General features: G+C 50.9%; 1 protein-coding gene across 1 annotated transcript; it reads right to left on the reverse strand.

The window, feature by feature from the left end:
* Positions 1–7,445: 7,445 nt before the first annotated feature.
* Positions 7,446–22,717, reverse strand: Dglucy (D-glutamate cyclase). Its single transcript, XM_071606298.1, is given in 9 exon segments — positions 7,446–7,510; positions 8,562–8,621; positions 8,624–8,764; positions 11,162–11,284; positions 12,368–12,518; positions 15,536–15,734; positions 18,957–19,110; positions 22,273–22,405; positions 22,685–22,717. Coding segments are annotated over 9 exon segments (1,059 nt in total).
* Positions 22,718–23,523: the final 806 nt, after the last annotated feature.

A 23,523-nucleotide genomic window follows, 5' to 3' on the forward strand; every position in this document is an offset into this window, starting at 1 on the left:
GCCGGGTCCTGTCTTTGGACTCTGTTATCCTGCTCTGTGCGGGGCCTCTCCTGGGACCAGGCCATCACGTGATCTTAAGATGCCCGTGGGGTCCTTAGCGATCTCCTTACCAGACCCGGAGGCTGCGAGAGCAGGAGGTCATGGTGACTGGGATGTCTGGGGGCCACTGACAGAGCCGCCTGACCCAGAGGTGGCCCACTGTGTCCCCCTTCCAGGTTCTTGTTCACTTTACAGAAATAAAACACAATTTGAAACAGAAAACGAAAGAATCAAACACTAGATGAACTTCCAGAGGGGGGGGGGGGAGGAGGGGCCTGGATGGCGTGGCCGGCAGAGCCACACTGGGTCCCCTGCCGGGTCCGCGTGTCACGGGCCTTCCCAGCCTCCAGCATGTGGGAGAGCCACCCGACACAGCACCGAGAGGGTTAGACAAGGAGGGGCACAGGAGGGTCTTGGCACAGAGCCCCACACCTACAGGCGTAAGTGCCAGCTGTTGCTGCTGTTGGTTGTATTTTTAGCAGGAATATGTTTTGTTTTTTTTTTCTTTTTCGGTGCCAGGGATTGAACCCAGGGGCACTCAACCACTGAGCCCCAGCCCCAGCCCTTTTTTGTATCTGATTTAGACACAGGGTCTCGCTGAGTCGATCGGGGCCTCGTTAAGTTGCTGAGGCTGGCTTTGAACTTGTGATTCTCCTGCTTAGCCTCCTGAGTCATTGGGATGACAGGAGTACACCGCAAGAATATGGTTTTGATGATCCCATCATACAGTTGAAGCACATAGATGGTGTTTTTACATCTAAGTCCCCTCACGATGCAGTTCTTCAAAACCTCAACTCTGCCATGGAAAACAGTATGGATGTTCCTCAAAAAATTAAAGATAGAATTACCATCATATCCAGCAATCCCACTTCTGGGTATGTACCCAAGACAACTGAAAGCAGGGACTTGAAGAGGTTCACACCCACCCATGTTATGTTCCTAGCAGCATAACTCACAATAGGCACAGGGAGAGGCTGCCCATGGGCCACTGATATATGAACAGCTAACCGCACATGGGAATATTATTCAGCCTTGAAGAGGAAGGGAATTCAGAGACATGCCGCAACCTGGGAGACTCTTGGACACTTTGCTAAGTGAAACAAGCAACTCACAAAAAGGCAAGACCCCCTTCTATGAGGCCTCTTGAGGAGTCAAAATCACAGAGACAGAAGGTAGAATGGTGGTGGCCAGGGGCTGGGAGGAGGGGGATGGCAGTTGGTGTAGAACCTGTCCAGAGCTTCAGCTTGAGGAGAGGAACAGAGCTCTGGCGATGGATGAGGGGGTGACTGCACAACCTGTGGATGCATTGAACACTGGGAACTGTACACTGAAGAATGGGGGAAGCAGCGCTCACCTGTCATCCCAGTGGCTTGGGAGGCTGAGGCAGGAGGATCCCGAGTTCAAAGCCAGCCTCAGCAACAATGAGGCACTAAGCAACTCACTGAGACCCTGTCTCTAAACAAAGTACAAAAGAGAGCTGGGGGTGTGGCTCAGTGGTTGGGGGCCCCCGAGTTCAATCCCAGTACCTTAAAAAAAAAAAAAAAGAATGAGGGAAATGGGAAACAGGCTGGCGCTCAGTGGTGAGCATTGTATGTGCAGCTTGCATGAGGCTCTGGGGGTGATATGGCAACACAGTTTTTGTTATCTGTATTTTACCACAACATAAAAACCTTTTCCTGTAAAAGTTTTTTTTTTTTTTGGTACTGGGATTGAACCCAGCACCCAAAAGGGGCATTTAATCACTGAGCCACATCCCTACTCTTTTAAAAATATTTTATCTAGAGACAGAGTCTCTCTAAGTTGCTTAAGGCTTCTCTAAATTGCTGAGGTTGGCTTTGAACTTGCGATCCTCCTGCCCCAGCCTCCAGAGCCACTGGGATGACAGGTGCGCACCATTGCGCACTGTAAATGTTTAAAAAAAAAAAAAATCTCCATGCCTGTCCATGTCCTTTGATTGTGCTGGAATGTCAAACATGCCCTGTGCCTTGAGGGGGTGGGCCACCAAGGCGGCCTCAGAATGTACTCCTCAGCCCCCACTGGGAAGCAGACGACGGGGGAGGGAGGAGCTTGACTCAATATTAACAGGCCAGCTTTACAATGCCACCATAATTCCACTACCCAAAGGAGCCAGGGTCCCCCAGCTGAAAGGATTTTCTATCTAATGAGTCCTGACCTGTGGTTTGAAACTGCTAATAATTTTTTTAAAATCCTCCTATTCCCCTCCTTTGTCAGAAGACAAGCCGCTTCTCCCTGCTGCCACACACCGGCTGGTTCCAGAGGTTCTGCGGAGCCCTGGCACAGCCCCAGCTCCCCGCCTCTTGTGACAGAGGGGCCCTGCAGACCACCTTCCGGGGCTGTGCAGAGGCTTTGCGGGGAGTGAGGAGCACGTGGGTGTTTCCCATCGGGCACTTGATCTGGGACCGGACACACATACCTGGGTGACTTGGGTCCCCGTCTCTGCCCAGGACCTGCGAGCGTCTTCTCACCTTGGTCATTGACATTGGGATCGGTGTCTTCAGAGCACCTTGAAGAAAACGGCAAAGGGTGGACACATCAGGCCTGGTGTTAGGTTTTGGAAGTTCAAGTTCACTCCCCAAGGGCTCCTTTGGAGGGTCGTCAAGACCACTCTGGAACAATGTCCTCCTGCAGGACGCTGTTCAGTCAGTCCAGGCCAGGACACAGGGTGCTAAGGAAGCTCTAGGTTGGCACGGAGGAGCGTGGAGTCAGGCCAGCGTGGACAAGCACATACGCTGCATGTAAGACGCCCAGAACCCCACACGGACCAAGCCTGTGCCAGCCAGGGAGAGTGCTGGGCACACAGTTACGTGCCCACGGTGACAGTGTGCGGCCCTCCACTGGGCACTGGACGTCACACTCTCACTTAACTTTCACAGTTCTGTGGAATAAATACCATTGTTATTCCCATTTTATAGAAGAGGAAAACCAAGGCTCAGAGCTACTGAACAGCTTGGGCAATGCCAAGTATTGGGGTCGATGTCAGGACTCCAGTTCTCACCCCAAGTTCCCACCTCCCCCCCACCACCAATGGCATACCTTCAGGGAAATTCAAGAAAGCCCCAGAGACCCAGCCTTGGGTTAGCTACTTATTTGGGAGTGATTTCCAAGATGAATTTGGGTCTTGAAAAAAAGAAAAAAAAAAAACCACTTGCTCTAATTATAAAAATAATACCCACTGTGGTAGAACATGAGCAAAATATACACAAACCCAGCTTTCGCCCGCCTATCTCACAGCCGTCTGGGGTGGAATCTGGTTTATTCGTGGGCCCAGGATGAAGGCTTCTTCATGTCGAGCTGGATGGGGACAGAGCTGGGGGCAGGGGTCTCCCGCATGACACTGCAGGCCTCCTGGGTCTGCAGGGCTCCTGGACGGGCACCAGGAGGTATTTTGGAGGCGATTCGGCCATCTCCATAATCCCCATCACCGGCTCCTACACTGTCACGTTAGGGTAAGGCCACTTCTCGCTCCCTACTCTCTACATTAAGGCCACACGCTTGTGTCACAAATGCAGCCTCAGGGCAGGGGCTCCTTCAGGCTCTCCATCCCTCAGCTGCCCCGGGCCCTCTGTGAGCCGATGCGCCATCCCCGAGGGCCCAAGGGGCAGGATGAGGTGAGGACCAGGGTCACTGCGAGAGGCCCTGCTGCGGGCCTGGCTGCGGCCCCGTCTGAGGGGCAGGCACGAGGTGGTCATCGGGGAATGCTGGTCAGGACGGTCCACCTGTGAAGTGATGGGCCATAACTGGGGGACTGGGGACAGGGGACAGGAAGTCACACAGGCTGAGAGCCCCAGCCCCTCCCTGGGCTGCAGGTGGGAATCTCGTCCACTTCCTACCAGCCACCCAAACCCTGGATGTCCCCCTCTGCCAAGTCACGCCCACCTACCAGGACAGCCGTGATGGCTCCCTGAGGTGGCACCCGCCGACTGCCTGGCACAAAGGGGGCACTAAGCAGAGGCGGCTCTTTCTCACGTCCTCAGAAGGGGATCAAGGGTGTAGGTACCCGTCAGGGGGCCCAGGGGACCAACAGGGCAGAGAACATGGGCATCCCAGAGGGGGTGGCACCTGAGGAAGGACACGTGGGGACCTCTGGGCCTCAGTCACCAAAGGACTGAAATCACTGTCATCAAAAGGCCAGATTGATTCTTTTCTTCATTCAAATGTAAGGAAAGTTCTGCAGAATCCAGTAGAACCATCCCCAGCTCTAAGTCGCAGCCACAGAGCAGCTGCCCAGCCCAGCTCCCGGGGGAGCCGCTGCTAAAAAAAAAAAAATAAAAAAGTGCCCTCCAGTGCAGGGTCCCACGGAAACGGAGCTGGCCGCGAGCAGCACCAGACCTGGGCCATCCCCTGCCCCCGAGACCCTCTCTGCCCATGGCCACACATGGGCTCCTTCTGCTCTCCCTGCTGGCTGCTCTCCCTCCCTCCTGCTCCTCTTCCCTGGAGGGGTCCCTGGGGGTAACCGGGTCCTTTGCTCCATCTTTACTTATTCCCTGGACTTCCCCAGTGTCTTCACTGCGGCTCCCAGGGTGTCAACAGCTCTCTAAGGCATCCTGGTGGCGCAGGCAGCTCTAGGCGCTCACCTGCACGTCCACCTCCCAAGGTGCATGCTTTAAGCCTGCACTCCACAAGAAAACTTAACTGTGGAAAAAGGCACAAGATATAAAATCCATCATCTGAACCGTTTTTAATTTGGTGGTACTAAGTGCGTTCACCTTGTGTGACTGTCACCACCACCCATCTCAAGGACTCTCATCTTCCTAAATTGAAACTCTGACCCATTCAACACCAAGCCCTCATGTTCCCTCCACCAAGCCCCTGGCAACACAAATTCCACTTTCCATCACTGTGAACTGGACAACTCTAGGTCCCTCCTTTATAGGTGGAATCATACAGTATCTGTCCTCTCATGACTGGCTTATTTTACTTAGCAAAGTGTCCTCAAGGTTCGAACATGTTGTGACTTGTGTCAGAATCTCCTCCCTTTTCAAGGCTGAGTAATATTCCGCTGTGCATCTACACCCCATTTTGCATGTCCATCCATTCATCCGCAGAGAATTGGGTTGTTTCCATTTTTTGACAACTATGTTATGTGTTTCTTACCACAACTGTGATTAGTGCTGGATGGAGGGGAATCCTATTTTTAATGTTTTAAGCAGCTGCCATACTGCTCTACAGAGCACCTGCACCATGTTGCTGTCCCAGGGACGGTGCACCATTCCCGGACCCGGATTCTTTTCTTTTTTTTTTCTTTTATGAATCTGGGGATTGAACCCAGGGACACTCTACCACTGAACCACACCCATAATTTGGAGACAGGGTCTAGCTCCGTTGCCCAGCCTGGCCTTGAACTTATGATCCAGAGGCTGGATCTGTGCAGGTGCTAGCAAGTCACTTCTGTGTGTCCTTAGCCACACCTCTTGACCTCTCTGAGCCTCAGTTTTCCAAGTGGGAACTAAAACAGTTTTGTCTATATCTTAGATTTGTACATTCCACAGAGGCAGCTACCCACTTCTAGTCTGCAGCATACCTAGTAAAGAAATCACGAGTGTGTAGACAAATTTAGTGATAAGGATGTTCACTATGGTATTATTTATGGGGTTAAGTACTGGGATATTAATCAAAGGCAGAACATTTCTATAAATAGATAACATTCCATAGAAATATAATGGAATTCTAGGCAAACATTAAGAAGGACGTTGTGGAAGACTGTGATATAGAAAACGTTCACTATATATTCAAAAGTGCAAAGAGCAAGTTATAAAGTAGTGTACTAGAATTCTAGTCCATATGCATGCCTGCAGAGGTTTGAGAGTGAAGAAAAAAATTACTGTCGATATTGGCTAATTGCAATGTGGTTCTGATAAATTTTAGTGCTTTTTTTAACTTTCATATATTTTTTGATGCTTCTATAATGAGCATGAAGTACTGTTGATAAGAGGGGGGAAGAATCACAGCTTTTTAAAGGAAACAATCAGGAAGTACTGTATTCCATAGGGCATGGTGAGCACTAAGGGGGGGGGGTGTTTGGTCAACCAAAATCCCTGCATCCATTTATGATGATTTTATTATCAGTGCAAAAATCATTACTGTCCCCCTATATCCCTGGTATTCCTTCAGATTCTCCAGGGACCTCGTGTGCAAGATCCTTTTAAAAAAACACCATGTGACTCTCATGCCTGCTGAATAATTCTGAGTGCCCTGGACGCTGTCATAAATCTCCTGTCTGCCTATTTAATATAGTGGCAATCAAAATCATCTATTGTTCTTGAGGATTTAAGATGGTCCTTAGAAGATGAAATCAATACGTCCAGACAGCCATTAATCTGCCTCTGAGCCTCCTTTTCCCAACACGCACAGTCTGCCAGGGCACTGCCGGGCGGCGCTGGGCTTGACCTCTCGCATCACCCTTATTAAGCAAAGGATTCATCCCCTCTGTGGTCAGTACCCTTCCCAGTTCCTTTTAATTTTTTTAAAAATTTTAAGTGAATGGCTGAGTTAATAATTCCTCTTCCTCATGAGCCTGTGCTAAGTGGGAGAGCCAACAGCGTGGGCAAGAATGTGTGTGTGGAAGAAAATACGTGCAAAGTTTAGAAAATATCCACCCAGGGGCTGGGGATGTAGCTCAGCGGCACAGCACTGGCCCAGCATGTGGGCTAGACCCTGTGATCCAGCCCCAGCAACACACACACACACACACACACACACACACAATCCATCCACGATCCACCAAGAGACCATGCACACCTGCCCGCTGCATGGGAGGGTCCTGGCTCTGCCTGTGGTGGGCTGAACTTACATGTGTTGCACGCAAAGGAAGCCACATCCCCTACAGGAGGAATAAAGGAATGAGCAGACCAGAGACCAGGCGGGCAGCTGGGCCCGGTGGTTCAGTGGGAAGCTTCATGACTGCATGATCTCTGCTCCCAGCCCCAGGGGACAAAAGCCGCCATTTCTAAGGCTGGTCTGCTCTGTCAGATTCCGGGCTACAGTGCGGCCAGCAGGGGACAGGGTCCCAGGCTGTCTGCTCCACGGCCCTGCCAGGAGCTGTCCTCTTACACTGTCACCGGAAATAGCTTTGTCTGGGTCCTGAGAGTCTGGCCCAAGAATTCACTGCCCCAGACTGGCCTCACCCCTCTGTGCTCCGTAGGGGCCGCCCACCATGGATCTGATCCAGGAATCCCTTGGGAAACGAAGGTGCAGATGAAGGAGTGGACTGTGAGCCAGGGGGTGACGCAACCTCCCTTTACCTGCCCAGGTGATGCCGTGACGTACCAGGTGGACTCAGACTCCAATTTAGCCAACACGGATAAATCATGGGCACTGGAGTCGGTGGACATGGGTTCAAGCTCCGCTGGACCAACTGGGAGGTTATGTGGACTTAGACGAGTTTCCTAAACTCGTGTGCCTCGGTTTCCTCGTGTGTTAAGTGAAGTTAACGATAGCTGTCTCGCAGGCACTGGCAGAATTTAATAAGATGGGACAAGTCGTGCTTTCAGCATGATGCTCGGCACAGAGTGACGCCCAGGAATCTTCCCCAAGCCCAGGAGGGAAGCACGATTGCTGGAAGTCCTGTCCACTGACTCAGGTAGGTCGCTCTTGAGAACACAGACCCCGGGAACCCAGTCTGCCCTTCCCAGACAGCGGGCGAAACAGCGCCCTCTGCTGGCCGTCCGGGGTTCCGCTCCTGGAGGTAGGTGGAGGGGAAGTTCACAGCCTCCAAAGGCCCTCAGCCAACCTCTTCCTCCTTGGAATCAGCAGCCGCCTGGAGGATCCTAGAGCCTGTCCCGCGCCCATGACTCACAGACCGCAGGGGAGCCGTCCCTGCCGGCCCTTCCCTGAGGCACATGTACACTCTGCAGGTTGGCTGGAAGCTGGTGAGGCTGTAGCCCACCCAGACCTCAAGGGGGAGCCGTCCAGCCCCCACCTCCACCTTCTGCCCAGTGTAAAAGTCCAATCTGTGTCCAACCCAGGGCAACGGCACTAACGGGGGGGGAAATTGGACACCTTAATGAGTACGTGGGGAGCCTCTTTTAAATGGGGGCAGTTGCCCCTAGAAGCCACTCTCCCTTTCTTTCTCTTCTGCCTGGCCCATTAGGTTCTGGGTAGCAAGGCGCCCAGCGGGCACTCTCTCCCCTCAGGCTCCCTTCCTGTGTTCAGTGCTGACATTTAGAACAGCAGCGAAAAGTCATAAAGAAAAAAGATCACCCACCGCCTAGAGAGATGGCCAACGTTAGCGTCTGGGTGCATTGACCTCCAGCCTCCTTGGGATTCACATGCAGGATGAGCATTTAAAAAACTCATGCTGTGGACCCAGTTTGCAGAGTTTTTTTTTTTTTGTGTGTGTGTGGGTGTGGGGGGGCAGGGGGATGGAACCCAGGCCTCATGCCTCTTGATGGTGAAGCGTTCCACCCTCGAGCTGCAGCCCGCCCAGGTCCTGCCCTTCTCCCTGAGCACTGCAGCAGGGAATGAGTCTCTCCAGGTCACTGGGTGTGACTGCTCTGTCTTACCTGGGTCTATGGAGATGGTCGCCTCCAGTTCTCTGATCTTCTGAACGGCGGAAGCTGACGAATGCTACAGTGCAGAGGGTCTGGGGAAACGTGGTGGACCTCTGGGGTCGCCTCAGGGCTGAGACAGCTGGTCCGAGTCTTTGTATCCTTCAGGGCGGTCATCACCGTGCGTCCTGGAGTGCTGGTGAAAGCCACTGGAGCCTCTGCAACACTCGACAGGAAGGACTGGGCCCGGCCACTCTCGCCTTTGCCCACTGTGGATGGCAAGATGGCACCCACGCCCCAACTTGGCCTGTGCGGCACCAAGACCAGAGCTTAGGACCGAAGGCCCATTTAGACAGCTGCCTCCGAGTTCTAGGAAAGCAGAGATAGTCGAGGGTGACAAAAAAAGGGAGGTACAGTCACAGCTGGGGCCAGCGCTGAAGCCATGGAGACCACCAAGTGTTTACAGAGCATCTCGGCATCTCCGTCTGCTTTCCAGGGAATGTTAGATTGGCTGCGAACACTGGGAACGTGGTTTCTATTTTTCTCGTAGCACTTATATTTTGCTTCAGCTTATGCTAATTTTGTTCTTTAAGAAAACTCTCCCCTACTAGATCGCAGCCGTGCGAGGTGCTGCAGCATAGTTACCAAGGAGCAGCTTCAGCGTGGCAGACACACTCGAGTTTGAGATGTGACTCTCTCCTCTCTACACTTATTTCCTCGATTATGGAACGATGATAATACCTCCGGGGGTCGTTGTCAGTACTAAATTGGAAAATGCACATAAAAGTGCTTAGCCAAGTGCCTGCCACAGAGTCAGCCCTCTGTGCTGGTTGGCGTTACTGCACCAGACACGGTATCTCAGCTTCTCTCCTTGCGCCTGGCTCCTGGCTGCTTGGTCCTTACTTGGTCCTTTCTGCCTTCAGTGGTTACTATTGTCCTTGGGCAGGCTACTTTCACCCAGCTGGGCTCCTCGGGAGGAGGAACCATTGCTTGTTCATCTCAGAATTCCTTGCACATAATAGGTGTTCAAAAAACATAGAGGTGAATTGAGTAAATAACAATGTCTCGGATTCACGTAACAGTAGAATTTCTTAGATGTGAAGAAAGTCAGAGCCAGCCCATGTTTCAAAAGGAAAACCTACTGCTAGGTACACACCTTCCAGATGTGACGCATACAGGGAAGGACCACCGGGTCTGCAGGGTGCTGTCGTTGTTTCTCTGTATTTTAGATAGCATGGCCACTCCAGAGCCATCACCCATCAGAACAGTCAATTGCTAATCAGAATTTAAAGGTTGAAGCTGATATGATTCAAGTTTGTCCTGACTGATGATGTTGTTTGTTCTCATTTGCAATCAGATACACAATTATCACCGGAGCCAAAGGGCTGGAGTGTATGGGGCGGCCCGTGGCGGTGAGTTCTGCAGGGTATCCTGGTGTCTGATGGCAGGGGACCAGAGACTGCTGTGCTCAGGCACGAGTACTGTGCGTGGGAGGTTGTGTACACAGCTCCCTCAAACCCCACCCCCAAATGATCACAAGCTCTCTGAAGGCTCCATCTGGTCTCATGCAGCTTTATATTCCCAAGATCTGGGTCAGGCCTGGAACATAGTAGGTGTTCAATGAACGCATGTTAAGTAAATGAATAAATAGCATCCTGGGGAATCTTGGCGTATCTTTTCACCTTATTACAGAGAATCTTTTCTTGTTACAAGTACTGATAGCCAAACTCTCGTGAACGCTTCCAAAATAAGCTAAAGTAACAGTAAGTTCTATTTCTTCTAGAGCAAGTGTGGCTGACCAGGCCAGAATTTTCCTGGCTCTAAGACAATGGGTTGCAACAATTATTATTTTTATTGTTTCTGTAATGTTCCAATTTTGCTGTGAACTGCTGAGGGTGCCCTCAAGTGTCTCTTCATTGTAATATCACTTGTGCTCTTTGAAAAAATGTACTGACGGTGTTTTCAATTACCTGGTTAAATACAATTGGCCTCTGTATTTCAATTGTGAATTGAAAATAGTCTAAAGGGAAAAAAACTGTGTCTGTACTGACCATGTACGGACATTTTTTTCTTGTCATTATTCCCTAAACAATACAGTGTTCAACTATTTAAGTATTTACATTATATTAGTTCATAGAGGCAATTTAGAGATGACAAAGTATACGGGTGTGTGTGTTTGCAGGTGATATGAAAATATTGTCATTTATAAGGAACTTGAGAACCCATGGACTCTAGTATCCTGTATGGGGGCGTTTCCTGGAGTCAGTTCCCATGGATACGGAAGGATGCCTGGACAATGTGAAATGGTTTGGTTCGTTGTGTTTCTTGGTTTTGCATCTTGTGTTCAGGGCCCTACCAACCTCCAAGATGTCTCGAAAAGTGAAGCTAAAGATTAGTCCTCCTGTCGGGATGAGCTGTGAGTCTTTAGAGATGAAATGTATTTGAGCTCTGAGCTGCTCTGGCGAGGAGACCCACCCTGGGGTTAAGGACGCAGAGAGTCTTGTTTCGGGCTTTGGTCTGGAAATCGTTGCCCTCTAAGCCTCTGCTTTCAAGAACTCAGGCCACTGGCTCTGCCCTAGGTCAGAAGTAGGTGCCCCCTTGTGCCCCCAACGTACTGCAGCTGCTGACAGCTTCGAGGCTGGTCAGTGGAGAAGGCCAGAACACTGGGATGTCCCCTGGCCGCCACTCCACGGGCTCCCCATAGTCAGGCCTAGAGAGTGCTTTGATTCCCAACAGTTCTCCAGGTAGAGAGAGAAAAAAATTGGTCACTCCCCTGGCAGGTACCCTCCACATTGAGTAGCGTATGGTTCTTTTTCCAAAAGGAACCCTAGTCTCAGGTTTATCTCAAATGGTATTTGAGGAGGAGGAGAAGGGGACTAGGAGACTTTCCAACTCAGGATACCCCATAACTTGTGGCCCATCTTGGCTGATAGGGTTCCAGAAACCGGAAACTCAAACTCCATGATGTGATTTCCGGAAGGCATTGAGCCCAATGCTCTACTTTCATTGCAGATGGTAACGAAGCCAGCGTTTTCCAGTTTTTCTCGACACAGACTGAGTCGCGTTGCACAGAACCTCTGTTGCTTACCACCAATAGCACCTCCAACCTGAGTGGCCATCATGGTGGACAAGGACAGGGAAGATGGATGCTAGGCCTGCTCAGCAGACCCCCTCCTGGTGGGTGGTCCTAGCTGTCTTTACATGAGGAAGGCAGCAAATGCTGATTGTGTTTTCACAGAAGCCAAGGTTTGCATGATTTTTAAAAATCTTTTTGGTACACAGCTGGGCAAGCTCTGTACATTGGTTTCACCCAGGGCCAACACCAGACTCTTATCAGGCCTTCTGCCAGCTCCAAGAGGCCCCGGGCAGCTTCCCAACTACAGTCCTTCACCCCTGGATCCTTTTACTCACTTTCAGATTGAGCTCATACTCTGGGAAGCAGTGGGTTTCAGCCCCAGGGAAAATCGGGAACAGAGCCTTCTCCGCCCACATATGCCACTGACCAGATTAGAGGTGGCTTTGAGCTCAGATCTTGGGACAAAGAGTCCTGCTGCCACCCTCTGCTTCCCCCAGTTTCATTTGAAGTTCACAGGGGCTTCACCATAATCAAAGATCCCAGTGAGTGAGGCTGGCGAACCCGCCAAGGGCAGCAGCTTTAAACCCGGGGGCCTCTGTACACTCAGCCCTGGGGCTGCTCCAGGACCCTCTAGGCCTCCTCCAGGCCCTGCAATCCCCACCCCTCCCCCCAGGCCCTGGGAACCAGGCAAGTTCCTGAGTCCTCCAAGGCACTGTGAGAATCATGAACAAGTCTGGGCACTGACCTGGGTCACCGATGTGAAAGGGTTGTCCTTGGTCACCTCCCATGGAGCAAGGGGCCTGCAGCAGCCTTTCCAGCTTGTCTTTGGGAACAGTCCTCATTGTGGCCACCAGAGGGCAGCAGAAACCAGCAACAGGGGCACCAGGCACTGTTGTCTGTCAGATCAAGTGAAAAATGTTAGAAAACCGTCTTAGCCCAGATCCAAGCCCTGAGCACCCAGAGTTCAAGGTAGCTGAATGAAGGGGGAGGTCCCAGGAGCTGTTATAAAAATCCGCCCTCTACTTGGAGGTGACATAGAGATGGGCATGTTTGCTGATAACCACTGGTTTAAAACAGCAAATCCTAACTTTTTATGTGCCATGGATTCCTTTGGGGGCCTGCTGCAGCTACGGACGCCCTGTGGTTAAAAGTCATGCTGTTAACCACTTAAAAAAAAATTCATAGGATTCCAGTGGCAACCAGCTTTATTGCAACATGAAGTTACTAGTTCTTGAAAAAATGTGAGGCCACAGTACGTGTGCTTTCCCGTCAACAGCTTCAGGAACCAAATGGCGATCTACAACCACTGTGAGTCTGAAGAGTGATCCGTGTGGGATACTTTTGACATTCCAGGGAGGGCTGTGATGAAGATATCTGCGATTTCTTTTGGCCATCAGGTCTGCTGGTAAGGCGGCTGCGTGTTGCTGACTTTCATAACTAAAGGAAACCCTGTGCTTCAATTTGAGGTTATAAAAATAAAAAAGGTATTTTTTTTCCCATCCAATTTCATGGACCCTGTGAATTTTCTCCGTGGGTCTCAAGGGAGACCACAGACAAGGAACTTCTGAGAGAATCACAGGTGGAGAGACGCAAGGGAGCAGAATATCCCACGAGGAGCTGGTGTTGTTCCAACCCCAGATTCCACATTGGAAAGAGTCGTCCAGAGCTCCCGGGGCCCTGCCTCACCCCTGTCTCAATAGAAGTCGCCCAGGGTGACCGGTGCCTTTCACTGCCGGGGTGTGTGTGTTCTTCCTCCTCAATGGTTTCTGGTCCCTGCAGTGGGGCTTATGGAAGATTTAGGACAAGGCCAGAACTGTCATCCCCTGGGAAAGCCTTGGCCGTCACCTCAAGGGCTTGCTGTTCCCACTCTGGCAGCAGCAGGATGAACTTGGGTGTGCCTGTCAGCCCGGTGTCTGCGGAACAGCCCTGGGAGAGGGACAGGTTCCATTCCAGGGCCACTGGCAGAGCCAGGAGCACTCCCCAAGGCCAAGGGGCCTCTGTCTGGAGGTGGCTTTTCCTCCTGGCTGACAGCAGGATCCAAGATGGCTGCCTGACCACCTGTCCCAGGACCCAGGAGCAGAGGGGTCGCTGTCAGGCCTCGGGGACAGTGAGTATGGTACAAGTGCAACCACGGCCACGTGAAGCACATGATGTGGACACACTTGCATCTCCACGAGGCGTCCCTCAATGATCACACCTGCCTCGTTGACATAATATAGATGGGAGACAGGGGTTCCAGGTTCCAGTTGGCTTTGGGACTTGAGCAAGTGTCTATTTGTCTATCTGTCTCTCTCTGCCTCAGTTTCCTCATCTCAAATGAGAGGCTGTGTGTGATGAGCCATAGGCCCTCCCAGCCCTCACCTACTCCAATGCTAGTAAGTTCCAGGGCTGGACCCTGCTCTGGGGCCCAGCCAGCAGCCACAGCACCATCCCCGCCCTTCCCTAGTTCAAGAAAACCTGTCGGGCACATGGCTCCCTGTGAATGGCAGCACAGACTGTGGACACCCTTGTTTCTGACCAGAGGCAGCTCAGGCCTCTCTGGCAGGAGCCCAAACCAGACATTTTAATAAACGTTGCAGGCTCAGGGTGAAATCTCCGATCTGAGTCCTGCATGAATAAGGAAACCTGCAACGTCACCATCTGCACTGACCTAGCAGCGAGAATGCTCAGACATTCCTGTCCAGGAAGAGGTCTGTGGAATGCCAGGCTAATCCTCTCCCACAGATAGGATAGGTGATGGCTGGAAGGAAAGCCCAGAGGCACAGGGAAGGGTTACAACATCTATCAGAGGCTCAGCCCAGGGGGAGCCAACTGCAGTGCAGTCACCTCCAGCCAAGAACAAGACCAGGTTTTCCTGGTGCAGACATAACATAGCAGCTAGCCGCTGGCAGAGGCCCTGCCACAAATCCCCGGGCATTAGCATAGCCAGCCACATTTTCCTTGAAGAGATGTGCACCTGAACCAGGGGGGTGTTTGAAAAACCTCACCGAGGGGCCCTAAATTAAAAGACCCAGACACATTCCAGACAGGTTTGGTGGACACGGTCGCAATGCCCTGCCAAGAAGGGCCACATTGGATGTCACGGCAGTACTGGAGGTGGGTGGGCGAGAGGTTGGCTCAGAGGTGAACGACTTTTCCTGGGTTGCAAAAGTGGCTGAGTTGGGGACAGAACTTAGATTTTCTGCCTTCTATGCCAATGTTCTCCCCACCACAGGAAAATGCAAGCTGACCCACATTTTCAGGCTGAAGTAGCACCCCTTTTCTCCACAGAAAAGACTTAACTGGGCCTCTCCAGGAATCTTCTCCATGGCTGATTTTAGAACTGTCAGGAAAAGAGTCTCTGCAAAAGAGTCCAATGTAGATAAACTTCCTATTTTCGTGTCGCCCTGTTTTACTTGGCCACTGGCTGAGAAGATACCAGCACTCCAGGTGCTGGACACCCCCTTACTAGTTGTTCACAAATGTATCCAGTATAGGACTTTGAAGAAATGTGCAAACAAGGCCTCTGGCCTGGAGCTGGGCTTCACAGAGATGTCCACATTCATAAGATAAGAGAAGTTACCAATTGGGTTCCATGGTAACAGCTGGCAGGGGAGGAAAGAAAGGGGAGAAGAAGCTCCCCGCTTCTCAGGTGTTGCCCTTGAAGGGTTCACTTGCCCAAACCAGTGAAAGAAAAAGCTGCTTCTATGTGAACTTCTGCAGACTGTGAACTTCTGAGCCCCTCCCTTACATGCTGGGTATAAAACTCTGAAGCTCCCTGAACTCGGGGTTCGGGGGATTGATTGATTACAGCAAACGCTGTGCCCTCTGGACCTGGCTGCAGCCAAATAAAACTGTTTCCTGCTGTCTTCGGTGCCTTGCCTCGTCTGTCCCTACAACAAGGCCTCTCTCTGCTGGTGGGTTGTGTGCCTACCTGGTATGCTCCTGCGTGGCTGAGACCTTTTGGGTCTCTTCCGGGGAGCCCCACCTTCTCCAAGGCCCTTTCCAGGGAGAAGCTGCAGTCTAAGACGAAGATCACCATGTCCTTCAGCTGCTCCAAGTACTCACCCAGCGAGATCAGGGAGCCCGCGCAGTCACCACATTCATATTTCTGGAACTGGGGACAGACTGTCCTGGGGACACAGGGCAAAGCTCATAGGCCCCAGACCCTCCATATGGTCCTGGGCAATGGATTTTTTAAAAGGACTGGGGTGAGCAAGGGTCGTCCAGGGTTGAATTTTCGGGCCCACTTTCTTGGTGGCAAGGTCAAGAAAGCGGTTTTCAGCAGAGGCCTTGGTTGGCACCCTAGAAACATGACCAGGTTGGAGGTGACTAAATTGGCATGCATATCAAGTAGCCCCCACCACCCATTATATTTCCTATGACCCCACCCAAGACCAGCCAAGCCAGCAAGAAAAAACAGTGGTGCTCTCTCTGCCATGGAGGTGGGGCCAGCAGACCACACGGGACAGAGGACAATATCTCCAGGAAGCTTTCAGAACTGGCAGAGTATGAGTCCTTTCTCTCTCCTTACAGAAACTCCTCTGTAGGATCAGGAGCCTTCTATAGTCCTGAACCTGTCCTTCACTCACTCCCAAATCACCACGCTGTTGCTCCTTGCTAGACAACGCTGGGTGACAAAGCTGTAGCAATAGACGGGACACCATCCCAGTCCCTAAGTAGCTCCTGATCCTACGCTGGTCGGTGAGAATGCATTGGAAACAGGTGCTTGCGATGCAGAGCAGGAAGTGCTGACAGGTCAGGCAGAGGAGTGACTCAGGGAAGGGAGAAACCCACTCTTTCTTATCATGATAATTTGGAACTGGATTGTCCCCCCAAATCCATGCATTGAAGACTTGGTTGCCAGCCTGTGTGCTATTGGGGCATAGAGGAACCTTTAGGATGTGTGGCCCCGTAGAAGGAAGTTATGTCATTGGAGGTGTGACCTTTAAAAGGATATTTGACCCCTGCCCCTTCCCCTGCCCCCTGCTTCCAGGCACCGTGAGGTGAGGAGCTCTGCCCCAACATGTACCCTCTGCCACCATGTTCTGCCTCACTATAGGCTCAAAAGCAACAGCACCAGTCATGGTCTGAAACCACAAGTCCAAATAAGCCTTTCCTCCTTGTAAGTTGTTTATGTCAGGCATTTTGTTACAGTAAAGGAAAGCCAACCATGTAACCATGAAGGAGTTGGTGCTGGGTGTTTAGGCATAAATAGGAATTTTCCAGTCACACAGGAGGAAGGCACATCGAGGCAGAGGGAACAGGATGTGGAAAGTGTGGGGGCATCCAGCACTATGGCCCACTGGGGGCTGTGCTCCAGGAATCTCTGAGTTGGTGGTACAGCAGGAATCAGGGGAGCAACCTCAAGGAGCAACCTCAGCCCTGGGGTCTCCATCCCTGGAGTTCACAAAATGATAATGACAGGAAGTCCCTGGGGTGCTGTCTGTCTGGAGAGAGGGTTGGGGATGACGAGAGTATCTGGGTCAGAGCAGTTCAGCTGGGGCTGGATCACCGTGGGTCCTGAGACTGGCTATGGTGTGGGCCACAGGAAGGCACTGAAGAAAGTGTTTAGAAGTGGGGCTGTGGGGGTATGATTGGACCATGAGAGCTTCTAAACAGGAAAGTCATGTGATCATATTTAGATTTAGAAAAGGCGAGAGTAGAAGATGGGAAGGGGAGGAGAAGGTGAGACTAGGGCAAGGAAGGCAGTTACGAAGTCTGTTGGTCTAGGCGAGGGCAGATGTGAGCCACAGTTAGCCAGGTGGGGGATGAGGACTCACTGGAGAGGCATTATGGAAGTAGAAGCCCCAGGGCCATTAGAATCCCCAGGCCATAGACGTGTTATAACTAGCTAGTACTAAGCTGTGTGTATGCTGTTTTTTCTTAAATATATACACCGTGTTAGTCAGCTTTCAGTCACTGTGACAAAACACCTGAGAGAATCAACTTACAAAGAGGAAGATTTATACCGGTTTATGGTGTCAGAGGTTTCAGCTCTTGGTGGCTTGTCCCCATTGCTGTGGGCCACCTGTGGTGAGGCAGAACATCATGGCGGAGAGCACATGATAGAGCAGAGCTGCTCACCTCATGGTGGCAAGGAAGCAGAAAGAGTTCTTGCTTTTATAACAAACCCCTTCTTTCAAAACCCATTCCAGTATGGGTTCATCCACTGATGGATTAATCCATTGATGAAGTCAGAGCTGTCATGGTCCAATCATACCCCCACAGCCCCACTGCTGTACTGAGGACCAAGCCTTCAATACATGAGATTTGGGGAACCTTTAGTTTCAAACCATAACACACCCCTAGGATAAAGTTTGATTTATCAATTAGGCACAGTAAGAGATAAACAATAATAACTAATAATAAAATAGAACAATTATAACAATTAGCTGTGTCGTGGTTTGAATTCGAAATGCTCCCCCAAAAGCTCATGAGTTAGCACTGCAGTGCTGTTCAGTGGGGAAAAGAGTGGATTGTGGGAGCTCAGACCTCATCAGAGGATCAATTTGTTCGATGGATTAATAATTTGAATGGACTCCTGGGTGGTACCTATAGGCAGGTGGGGCACGGTTAGGGGAAGAAGTCACTGGAGCGTGGGCTCAGGGACTCTGTCTCTGGCCGCTTCCTCTCTCTCTCTCTCTCTCTCTCTCTGCCTCTCTCTGCTTTCTGGCTGCCATGAGCTGACCAGCTTTCCTCTGTCCTTCCGCCATGATGTTTCGGCCTTGGAGCCAGCCACCCATGGACTGTCTCTGAAACTAAGAGCCCAAACAAATCTTTCCTTAAGTTGTTCTTAACAGGTATTTTGGTCGTCACTATGAAAAGCTAACTCACACTGTTAATAACAGTCGCTTAAAACTTTGAATTATTTATTTCTGGAATTCTCCACCTCGTGTTTTAGACCTCAGTTGACTGTGGACAACAGAAGCCGTGGACACTGAGACCCTGGATGAGGGAGGACTGCTGTAGTTGAAAAGTCTGGGCGGAATCACACAACGCGGGTGATGTCGGCCGCTGGAGGTTAGTGAGCGAGGTGTGATCCTTTTCTTCTTAACCCTGCCCAGGCAGCTTTCTGGAGTGAGTGATGAAGTGACAGGTGGCAGTGCCCAAGGGATCTCTCCTGGCCTGGACTTTCTTAGAAATCCCAAAATTTTACCCTGATGTAGAGGCAAGGGATGGGATCAAGGGACAGGGGATAAGTGGGAACAGTAGGGAGGGCAGCTCCGTCTGGGCAACAGTCATGAGCGAGGCCCTGTGCCAGGCACTGTGGGGTCCTCAGGGCTGGACAGAGGGCTCTGGACGACACATGTGGCCACTCCCAAGCTTTGACTCCCAGGAACCCTGGCTTTTACCTGATGCCTGGGACAGCACCCAGGGTGGGCCACATCCACTACTCTGGCTCACTTTGGCCCAGCAGGGGCAGAGGACCACTGTTGGCCTGGCAGAACCTCCCGAAGGCTGGCACCAGGAACCTGTGCAGGACCACCAAGCTGGCTGGCCGGAACCCTGGGTTGGATGGGAGGAGGGACAAGGGCCCACTGAGTCGCTGCCTGGCAGACGCTTTTAAATTTCACTTTTTTCCCCAGTGCTGGGGGTTGAACCCAGGGCCTTGGGCATGCTGGGCAGTGCTCTTTACTTTACTTCTGATTACAACATTATAGACATCGGGAAAGGTGCCCGAAGGTGTCCAGCTTGGTGAATTTTCACAAAATGAACGTAGCGTGTAACCAGCATCCAGATCAAGAGACAGACATTATCGGCACCCCTGAAAGACCTGCTCCTGCCCTCCAGCCACCGCCCCCTGCCAGGGTGACCACTCCCCTGACTCCTCACACCACACACCCCTTTGGCCTTTCTTGGACTTCATGCAGTGAAACCACACACTAGGTGCGTTCTGAGTCTAACTTCTTTCACTCCACAATACACTTGGGACGATCTTGAATATCACTGTGTTAAAGCTGTCCGTCCCCCTTACTGATGAGCATATGTATGTAATTCGGGCCTGTTGCTAATGGACATTTGAGGAGTTTCCAGGTTGGGGGTGCTAGACACTGTGCCCCCCGTGAACACTTTAGCATATGCATTTGGGAATTCGTGTGTGCGCGGCTATTTGGCAGGTACCTGGGTTTGTGGGATAGATATAGTCAGCTTCCCACGGTGGCCCTGGCCATCTGCTGCCAAAGGCATGCTGGTCCCCAGTCCTTGGCATTGCCTGCCTTCCTGCCTTCCATGTTTGCCATTCTGGCGGCTGCGGAGTGGCGCCACCCTGTGGTTGTCACACTCATTGCCCTGGTGTGGCTTGGTGCCTTTTCACCTGTGGCATCGGCCATTGGTTGATCTTTTGGGGAAGGAATCTGTTGGGTCTTGTGTGGGACAACCAGCTGCCGAAAGGCCAAGGAAGCTGCCGTGCTCTTCAGGACTACGAAAATGACCTGGAGCAACGCGGGAGGGGTGACAGTCAGCTCAGAGTCTCCCTACTCTACCCGCTGCTTCTTCCCTCCCGAGCCTATTGTGAGGATAAATTGGATTTTTAATACAACAAATCAGGGAGGCTTCAGATGCACAAAGCTTCTTTGTTCCCTTTTAATTAAATGTACTTTGGGGGGTACTATGTTTAGGTTTTGTGTTTTTTCCCCCTGCTGGAGATGAATAGAAAAGTCCCCAGTTGTCCCCCTTAGTGACAAGTGGAACAGAGGCCTCACTGTTTGGTGAGGGCTCTTTCCTGCCTGGTGTGATCCCTGCAACCCGGGTCTCCCAGGCTCCACCTGACTTTGTCTTTGAGGAGAGAAATGAAGTGATTTCTCTGAGTCTTTTACCTAAAAATCAATATTTTAAAACTTAATAAGAGTGACGGAGAGGAACTCATCTTTACATCCTCGTCTGATTTAAAGCCCCAGGGAGAAGTCCAGGCTGGAGTTTTCCAGCCATTGGGTACGGTGAGCTTCTCTGGCCCCTCAGGATTTCCCAACAGGTGACGTGGACGGAGTGCCCTACTTACCTTAGCTCAGGCAGATCTCCCTCCTGAAGGTAACATGGGGGATTCTATTGCTACCTTCATTTTGGAAAAGGGGGCTTGGAGAGGTCACACAGTTCCCCCACATCTCCTCGACCAGTAGGGGCAAAGCTGGGGTCCACACCACAATGTCTGATCTGGGGGTCTAAGGCCCAGCTCTTCCACCCTAGGGCACCCCGAGGCCCCTGCAAGCTGGTTTAAGGTAGGGTTTGCTGATTGCATAAATGACTATGGCTCTCTGTAAATGACGCTTCCCAGCTCTTTTGCAGTGGACCCTGGCCTTGGCCATGAGATTTGCTTTAGGGAACAGGATGTGAGTCAGTGATTGCGAGGGGTTGATGTTTGCGAGGACATTAGGGCTCACCCTCACGGAGTACTGTCTCTTGGAGTCCTGGGCTACTACAGAGAGAAGTTTGGCCACTCTTGTTGGAAAGGCTTCATAGCCAGAAGCTGGCTGTTCCAGCCATCCCAGTGGACACCAGACATGTAAGGGGGAAGCCATTTGGCTGGTCCATCTCCAGCAGATACAGTATGGACAGAGGGATCCCTCCGCCAACCCAGCCTTGGTTGTAGAGTTGTGGGAATTACAGTTTTAAGTCACGACGCTTTGGGGTGCTTTGTCAGGCAATAATACATAACCGTTAGCCCACAAATAGAAACAAAGGCCAAACGTGTTGATAAACAAAAGGAAGACTGCCTGTTCTAGCAAGTTCTTTAAGTAGTGTTACTGTTTTCTCTTTGGTATTTGCACCATTACCAGGAAAATCTGCTTTTATTGTGAAATTTTTCTGGGACTTAGGTCAGTGACAAATTCGGTATGTGTTCTCTCTTGCAGGGTCCTTCAGGACCATGGGTGTCCCCCTGGGAGAGGGTAGGGAGATGGGTGCTACCCAGAGAATAAGGCTAGTCAAAGGTGGGGAGACTTGGTCTGTATCAAATCTGATTGGACTGCAGTGTAACCTGGGGTACTCTTCCCAGAAGGGACAGCCCCTTGGTCATCGGAGCCCATGGGCAGTTCTCCTTCTGGGGCTGAGCTGAGGAAGCAGCAGTGGGTGACCTGAGACCCCTCCCAAGGCTTCCTCACCTCTGGGAAGCTAGGAAGTGACCAGGGCTAATCGCCCTCTGCTCTTACATCCTGCTCCTAGGCAGAAGCTCTAAGTCTGGGGGAGGTCTAGAATCTACCCAGTTGATATTTGCAGAAAATTTTTAAAATATCTTTGAATTTTATTATTATTTTAATTTCACAAGTTTTATGAGGAATAGTGTGAAATTTTGATACATGTATACAGTGCATAACGATCATGATATTCTAAAAGCCAAAATCAGGTCTTTTGCATCGCATCCCATAGCTTGGATCTGTAACAAGTGCCAGGTGTCACCTCTTTGAAGATGTTTTACGTGTCCTCCTCATTTACCCTTATTTACTCCTTTTCAGTTCATTCTCTTCATGTCATGTATCCTTGGAAGTTAATTAATTAATCTATTGGTCGATTTTCTATATTTCTTGCTAGAAATTGACCCGGACCTGTGGGTGACGGCAAAGTGACAGAAGGGGTCATCAGCTTCTGCTGCTCCTTCCGTGCTCTGATTCAGCCTATTTACATAGTGACAACCCCAATATCCAGAAATTTTCAAAAGCACCTGGTGCCACTTACCCGCAGCCGTGTTGGATGGGTCTCTGATGTTTGCTTTCCTCTGTAGGATCAAGCTCCTTATGGCAGAGGGAAGGTCGGGCCTCCGGAGGAGGATGAAGGACGCCAAACCTCCTGTGACTGGGCCACGGGGACTCTGGGTGGAGGCAAGAGGGGAACAGGTTAGCAAGCACAGCCTCCACCCCAGGAGGTGCCCCGGCAGCATCAGCTCCCTCCTCCTGGGTATCTGGGGTGATGTTCTTCCCCTGCTCAGGTCTGTTTTGGGGTGACTCTGGCTGACCTGGGATGTCCTCCCTCCCTCTCTGAAGGCCTTTCCCTTCCTCAGAAGCACTCAGAATCCCTGTCTCAGTGGCCTCCTAGTCTACTTGACCCTGAATTCCTTTCTCTCCCCTGGGCCTGGAAGGCAGGAACCCACCTGAGACCTCTTCCCGAGGCCCCAGAGCTCCATCCTAAGCACACAGCACACACCAAAGACTTCCAAGGAGTGAGAGAGTGAATGGATGCCACCCGCAACCACAGATGAACTAACAGGCTGACTGTCGCTCTGCTCCTGACGCCTGTGACTTAGAGTCAGGTTCCTGAAGGCAGGAATTTTGTGTTTTCTTCCCTGTGCTCCCCTACCCTATTTTAGGAACAGTGATTTAATCAAATTTTTTGTTAAGTGAACAAATAATGTAGAGTGGAAAATAGAATGCATTTTTAAAATCAGCTAAAAGTTTTTAAAAAATTATTTTTTAAGTATACAGAGGGTCTCAGAGCTCTGAGAAATTATGCTCAGAAAGGAATCTTCTAGGTTGACTTCTTATACTTTATAGAGAGTAGGCCCAAAGTGTTAGCAAAATCTAGGCCGCAAGATCACACTGGGTTGGCCTCTAAGACGTGGCCCGTGTCCTGTTCATTCAAATAGACCCCATGTCTTGCACAGAGACACAAATGCAGGAGTCAGCCAGTGTTTGTGAAAGACTGGCTGATTGCAGAACGGGCGAGAATGTGATTTAAGGGTGGTTTTCATAGTTAGGGTTCTGAATAAGTCGGATTGTCCACAACTCTTTCTATCTAAGAAGAAGTACCCACTGGGATTCCAAACCACTAATTTATGTTGTCAATTCTAATCTCATAGATAGAAAGACATGTACGCCCCGGGTCCGTTTTAATGAAGACTTTGAGGTTACATAAAATCTGGAACAAACAGAACAACAAAAAGATTGCCCCGGCAGAGGAAGAGATGTATTCAAAACTGACATGAGTGCTTTT

Source organism: Marmota flaviventris, chromosome 2, assembly GCF_047511675.1.
Source record: "Marmota flaviventris isolate mMarFla1 chromosome 2, mMarFla1.hap1, whole genome shotgun sequence".
Lineage (NCBI taxonomy): Eukaryota > Metazoa > Chordata > Mammalia > Rodentia > Sciuridae > Marmota > Marmota flaviventris.